The sequence below is a fragment of the Ruditapes philippinarum genome, unplaced genomic scaffold, assembly GCF_026571515.1.
Source record: "Ruditapes philippinarum isolate M1 unplaced genomic scaffold, ASM2657151v2 ctg492_1_1_1_1, whole genome shotgun sequence".
Taxonomy (NCBI): Eukaryota; Metazoa; Mollusca; class Bivalvia; order Venerida; family Veneridae; genus Ruditapes; species Ruditapes philippinarum.
This window is the reverse complement of record NW_026855693.1, coordinates 119,804-126,653: the sequence shown is the minus strand read 5'-3', so window position 1 is coordinate 126,653 and position 6,850 is coordinate 119,804. Positions and strand designations below refer to the sequence as shown.

At 33.1% G+C, this 6,850-nt stretch overlaps 1 protein-coding gene across 1 annotated transcript; it reads right to left on the bottom strand.

Moving 5' to 3' along the window:
• Nucleotides 1–1,973: 1,973 nt before the first annotated feature.
• Nucleotides 1,974–6,574, bottom strand: LOC132744122 (uncharacterized). Its single transcript, XM_060732739.1, has 4 exons — nucleotides 6,245–6,574; nucleotides 5,781–5,909; nucleotides 4,892–5,120; nucleotides 1,974–4,063 (listed from the first exon to the last, which is right to left on the bottom strand). Exons 1-4 carry the CDS (start codon nucleotides 6,572–6,574, stop codon nucleotides 2,052–2,054), a joined length of 2,700 nt encoding a protein of 899 aa, XP_060588722.1. The 3' UTR covers nucleotides 1,974–2,051.
• Nucleotides 6,575–6,850: the final 276 nt, after the last annotated feature.

The following is a 6,850-nucleotide window of genomic DNA, read 5'->3' as shown; positions in this document are numbered from 1 at the left end:
TTTATTGTGCAATTGCAAATTGGAATAACGTTATCGTGAATAAAACCTTATTACATTACTGAGTAGTAAATTTAATTGATTTGGTATAAGTTTTGATTAAATGGGGCATATATAGAACGTATCTTGTGTTGAGTTGTCTCGAACTGACGATATCGTTTAAATTCTCAAATAGGACTCGTTTACATATAATTTCACTATAAGAACAGAATTATGGCGTATAAAGACACGAAACAAGAAGCATCCGAAAGACATAATTTTAGAAATAATAATAGTAAAAATGTAGATAAAAATGTATTGCTGAATTAATACAAAATATAACGATGGCGACTTTTCATAACAAACTATATATTTGGATGTTATCAAAAAATGCTTTGGAACATTTCCGGACAAATTTTAACATCATATACTCGTATTTCGTATGATGTATTGTACTACAAAAACAAATGATTATACAAATTAAGTTACATTCTAATAATATATTTTGGCGGCAGAATGAAGATGAATATTATTTACCTTCAATGTATAAATTTCTGGTGAATATAAAGTCTTTTTTCATCGAAGAAATATTTGATAGATTGTATCACAGGACCCCGAAATTCTATCCAAAACAGAAAAATAACGATTTAAAAAAAATACCCTATATATACTATAAAAAACACAAGGAAGGCAACAAAAAGTTCCCCACCCACCGCTACATTTACAAGGAATATTCGTAAACACGCCCGGGTTTTACTTCCGAGCACACCAAATCAATAAAACACATTAAAATCTATCAGAAACACTGCTTACTCTTATCAACTATCCAACTTTTACGCCAACTAAATGAATTTATCACTGCTCTTCTCCAATCGTCGGTTCCATTGCCACTTCGGTACCGCACTGAATAATATTTTCATGTGCCTTTATTTTTTTGAAGAATAAAAAATAAATTTATGCTTTACTTAATTTATTGAATTTTTACAGAACTATATCAAACATAGACGGATTTTTTATCGGTAAAAAGAAATTGTTTTCAAATATTAAAGTTTTGGGAAAATCCCAAGGGGACATCACTCTTGAATCATATTAGGATGAAAACAGCGCGCTTTTCAAAAGTGACAGTTTGAAAAAAAAATCATGGCTAGCCAAATAAGTGTTGCGATATGGTAAACCCTTTTGTTTTATGATTTATTGGTACAACGTTAAATGTAAAAAGTATATGTAACTGATATAAAAGCGATTAATTATACACGAACTATAAAATAAATTGAGCGGAATTGAACTGAATTGAATATTGAACTGATTCATAGAAGGGCCTACAGCTACCTTGTTTAAAAAGATGCTTTGTTGCAAGCACTTATTTCAAAATAGCATTCCAGTAATTATTTGATGAAACGAAAATAAAACATCATAGAGACATTATTTACGGAAGAGTGCATTTGCGTGTGCGTATATACATGTATATATCGCATGGGGGTTAGTTGTGTGTTTAAAGTCTTTCTCGAATCATATGCATGCATAATCCAAAAATAAATAATGTGTTCGTATTCGTACAAACAATATTTTTATTTTTTTAAAAATGTGCGTCCAAGACTTGTTTTGCATGGGTTATTTTATGCTAGTTTATATATATTAAAGCTTTTGCAGACATTTGCGTCAATGTTTTGGGCAGCAATATTTTCATGGAAATGAAAATGTTAAGAGTTTTCCGATATATTGATACATACTTGTATATACATACAAGTTAAAATTTAGGTCCTGGCATCATGCCAACTATAGAGATTGCAATGCAATACTAGCATGACTGTATCGATGAAGTTTGAACATGCATACTCAATGTATAATCATTCCGGCAAAATATTGATGAACAATGTATTGGCATATTGGACTGGAATGAACTTGTTGTATACTTACTTGGATTTTTTTAACATGTTATATGGATATTTGATATATTGAAGTTAATATAACAAAATATATGGTGATATATGACACTACCAAGTTTACTAGAACATTTTTATCATGTCAGCAAGCAAGGAAAACATTTTACAATTATTTCAATTCTTTTTATTTAATTATTTTCTTGACGATTTCCCTTTCCCCTTCCCTTTCCCCTTACTCCTCCCCATTTGAGAACACGGTTGGCAATACCAGTTACTGTTACTTTCTTTTAAAAACTGTTCATTTCCAGTCAAGTTTACACATCCGTAGTGGAACCATAAGTTACACTTATCGCACCCTATACTCTCGCCCTCTTGATCTAAAGGTTCCTCCTCACAAATATTGTCACACACAGGGCAAACATACACTGGCTCATCTTCTGTCAACAGATCGGAGTCCTGCACTTGTTTATCTTTTTTACTATTTGTCTTCTTTCTCATTGACTTATTTTTTACACAAGATTGACCAGTTGCTTGTCTTTTTTTACCACTTCTCTCTCCCAAAGCTTGAATTTTTGTTCGTAGAGCCTGTCGTTTTTTCCTTGGTATGGAAGCTTTGAATTTTTTCAAACTATCAACAAAAGAGAGCGGTAGGAAGTGTTCAGTGACGTCTTTATATAAGTCCGTCATTAAATCAAGTACAATTTCGTCTTCGAAATTCTCTTCATATTCCAAACAGAATAAACTTATCCAACAAGACAGAAGGTCAGTATTGTTATCTATAGAGTTCCTGCAAATATTATGAATGTCTTCTAAGTTTTTATGCATAGTTTCTACAGACATTAAAGCTTGTAAGGCATTGTGAAGTTTGATAAAAAAATCAAACACTGTATCATTTACAATTGTAAGACCTCGAGTTTTATTTTGTTTGTATTCTATTTCTAACATAGTCGGGTCATTTGGATCAACTTGATCTTCGGACACAGAAAACAGTTCCAGCATTTTCCTCTTTTTATAGCTTAATCTTGTTGCAAGTTTACTTTTTTTACTTTGCTTACCGAGATTTCTGTCAACAGTTTCCTTTAACCTGTGTCTTATTTTGTGTACACAAACCCCAGCAATGTAACGTAGTTTTGACAATCCAGCTTCTGTTAAGTGTTGATCGTTTGAAGATGATGTTTTAGACATAGACGTTGATGTATCCGATGTGCTAGATTGAGAGACTGAGGTTTCTAGAACAGAAGTAGATAGATCTGATGTTTTCATTGGTTTTGAGAGTGTTGCTGAAACTTTTACTTCTATCAGCTTGTCCATTATCCACATTGAAAGTTTAGATGACATTTTGTTCTGAATTTTAGAAATAGGCTTGACATCGAATAAATAACATATACTTTTTAGATGTTCCTCAGTAACCAAAAAAGTGTTCAAACTTTTGTAAGACCGCATCCAATCAGTGTTTGTGCTAGTATCGTCTTGTACGCATTCATTTACTCTAAAATAAAGATATTCTAAGTGAGATTTAAACTTCTCACTAGAAACGAACTCTGGTGTTAAAAGTTGTACAAATTTACTTGAACAGTTTTCAGTAACAAATTCGTTTACATTAAAGGGACATTTTAAGCGAGGAAGTTGTACTGCGTCATCCTCTGTCACTTCCGTTTCCGTGGTATTTACACTATCTTCCACCATGTCTACAGGATAGTCAATGATATCATCTAAATTATCTAAATTTCCAGAGCAACAACCTGTATCGGTTTCTATAGACTTAAACGTTTTTTTATAGAAGTCATAAACACAAGTTGGGTGCTTCAAAAATGCAGCATCTTTATTAAAATTTCTTACGCACAGTCCACTTTTACTCACGGCTCTGCCTATTGCCACTCCGAGCTGCCCTGGTGCAAAAAAAGTAGAGCAATCGACTTCTAAATTTTCGATTGTTTGTCCCTGGGCTCGATGTACAGTCATCGCAAATGCTAAAATAAGTGGTACTTGTGTCCGAGATGCTAATATTTTTTTCTGATTTGCATCGTATATTTCAAATCGTTCCGCTTTCATTTCATGCAGGTTTCCATTTATGTTGATAATCGGTGGTTTACCTTCTGACAGTCTTGAACGGTTCCTCTCCCCCGTTGAAAAAACCACCGGGCAAAAATTTTTGATAAAAATTTGACAGGGGGCCCCTTTCCTTGAGTTAAGCGTTTTGGGGACTGATAAAACGAATCAATAATTTTTTTTTCCTGTATAAACAAAATTTAATTAAAATGTTTGGGGAAAACCATGCCCAAAGGGTAATTTAAAAAACCCTTTTTTAAAATTTTTGATGGTCATTTTTTTTAATTTTAACATCTTTAAAAAAAAGGGGGGGGAAAATTTTTAATACTTAGTGGGGCCCGATTTCGTCACATTAATCCCAAGGGTTCCCCATAAACAAAAATTTTCATAAAGGGTGGGTTTTTGTCTTTAATTGTTTTTTTGTTCAAGTATTAATCAAATCTGTCCATTAAAGGGACTCCACTGAGGTTTAAATGCCTAAAGACATAACATTTGAATTTCTTACATAATTGAGCTGGGACACTTTAAACAGAAATATATGCAAAGATAGTTAAGAAATATACTTTGAAATAAATTGAAAATCGTATTTTTTGGCATTCCTTAACCCAATTTGATTGAAAAGCATTTAAACGCTTTTACATTTTGGGTCATTTCTTACAATTTGAATAATTATTCTGGTAAAACGAAGTGCGCAAATGATCTGAAATTTTGCGCAAAAAATTGTGGTCTAAACCAACATCAAATGGTACATTTATCTGGAAAAGATATTTTCAGTCCAATCATGTCAAAAAAACCTCAGTGGAGTCCCTTTAATAACAAAGTTACTGCAATTTAAGTCTACATTACTCTTGACTTTTTACGAATTTTGGTTCTCGTTTTGTTATTTAAGTGCAATGCAAACATAAAAATCGCAATAGAAAAAGTGAATTGTAGGAAAAATATCTATTCTATCTATTCATGAAACTGAAAGGTTTAAAATATACCTTCGTCGACTGCTTTAAAAACTTGGCTATCTCCCTGTAATTCATCCAGCATTTGCACATTCATGTACCGGGCGTCAAAATTTGTACCGAAAAGCATTGTTTTTTGTTGGTCAACAGTATCTGTGGCTTTATTTAAATTCCTTAGCAGGTCAATTGTTGCACTTGAAGGCGAGCCGTCACATAATTCTTCTACAGCTTTGGCCAGGTCTTCCTCATGTTGTCTTACTACCTGTTAAAACAAATTTGGTATGCATGTTTGTAAAAACGGCCAGTAAAAAACTTATTTATTTTAGCTCGATTGTGAAGCAAGCTCTCACAAATTATCTAAATCACGCTCAAGTCCGCTTCCTGGAACCAACCAGTACTGATGTCATATGAGGAAGCATGGTCGTTACCCGTAGTAGGATTCGAACCCACGATCCCGAGGTTGCAAGGCAAAAAATACTACATACTATTTTGACCATTTCGTCAACAAGGTATTGAAATTCATTTTAAATGGAGTTTTTCCAGCGACATATTGACAGGGCCGGCAAAATCTCTTTCTGACTTACTTGTCCGTTTTTATGAAACATTTTTTTAACTTGTCCATATGTTATTTATGGGACAAGATGTATGGACAATACGGACAATTGATATTTCGGTCCTGTATATTGAAAACGATTTATCACGATACGCCTTATAAAAATTGTTTTTGTATTGGTAGTGACCTGTCATAAACTTGTATATAACATATTTGTGTAATGTCTTGCCTTTTGGAAACCACTGGGACACATTCGTTATATTGGTAAAGTACAAACATACATAATTGTATATATAAACTTTTCGAGATTCAGATTATGTTGGTTAATTACAATATACAACTTGTTGGTTTCGTGCACAAGCTACATACCTTAGTGAGATGTACATGGTGAGGAAAAGCAATATCAAATATTGGGCTGGAGAAGCAGTACTCCCCTTCATCATTTAGGAACTTGTTTGGGACGGGTGGCAGCTGCTTAAAATCGCCACATCCAATCACCTGTAATGACAACGATATTTTTTCTGAATGAGCCCTGGAGCTGGATATAAATAAAAAATATAAATCCCATACTGGATTAATTGATTTTATAATTGTGATCGAATTTAATTTAAAATCATAGAACAGATTAATATTTTTAGATGCTTACAGGTTAATTTATACGCCCGAAAGAATTAAGGACATTTTTAATTCTCGGGCATATAATGCTCAGCCTAGCGGTGCTCGTGTTTACTGTTATTATATTTCTTTGCCTATTTGGAGTAATTCCACAATACATCGTACATTAGGTTTCATTATCGTTCAGAACTTTTCTTTAACAATATCTTAGACATTACCTGTAAACCACCAAAACAAAGATTATTCTGTTTAACGTGCCGGCAAACAAATTCCAACATCTCAAACGTTCTCCGCGAAAGCATGCTAATCTCGTCAATTATTAAGCATTGAGCTGATGCAATTCTGGATCTTGCAGAGACAAACTTGTCATCGTTATCCAGAAGGTCCTTCAGATCATCACAAGAGTAACGCCCATCTCCGATACCGGCCCAGTGGTGAAGAGTTGTAGCCTGGAAGCCCAATTGTAGGCTTGCCATTCCTGTTGTGGCTGTAACAGCAACTTTTTTCGTCTGAGAAAGTTGACGTATTATATCTCTGCAAGTAAACATGAATTTGAAGGATATTATGAATACAACAAAGAACATTATAGAATAATTTTTATTACATGCTTTTGGTGGTTTAAAATTTTAATTTTTTAGTGAAATATATAACTGATAATTAACTATTTCAAACAGTGAAATTATCAATTTGTGTAGTTTATAACGAGTTGAATAAAATCATATTCTGCGATCCTCTGGCGAGCATAATATTGTTTTATTCAACGAGTTCAATAAATTTAGTATTGAATCTACACGAATATAATATTATTTTTTATCAAATATATA

What these genes read in the sequence shown, in the direction of transcription:
- LOC132744122 (XM_060732739.1), bottom strand. Translation starts at nt 6,574, where the DNA reads ATGTTTACTTGCAGAGATATAATACGTCAACTTTCTCAGACGAAAAAA. An exon ending in ACCATGTACATCTCACTAAG is followed by an intron (nt 5,121 to 5,780) that starts GTATGTAGCTTG and finishes TTGTTTTAACAG; the next exon opens with GTAGTAAGACAACATGAGGA. An exon ending in TTTTAAAGCAGTCGACGAAG is followed by an intron (nt 4,064 to 4,891) that starts GTATATTTTAAA and finishes TCGTTTTATCAG; the next exon opens with TCCCCAAAACGCTTAACTCA.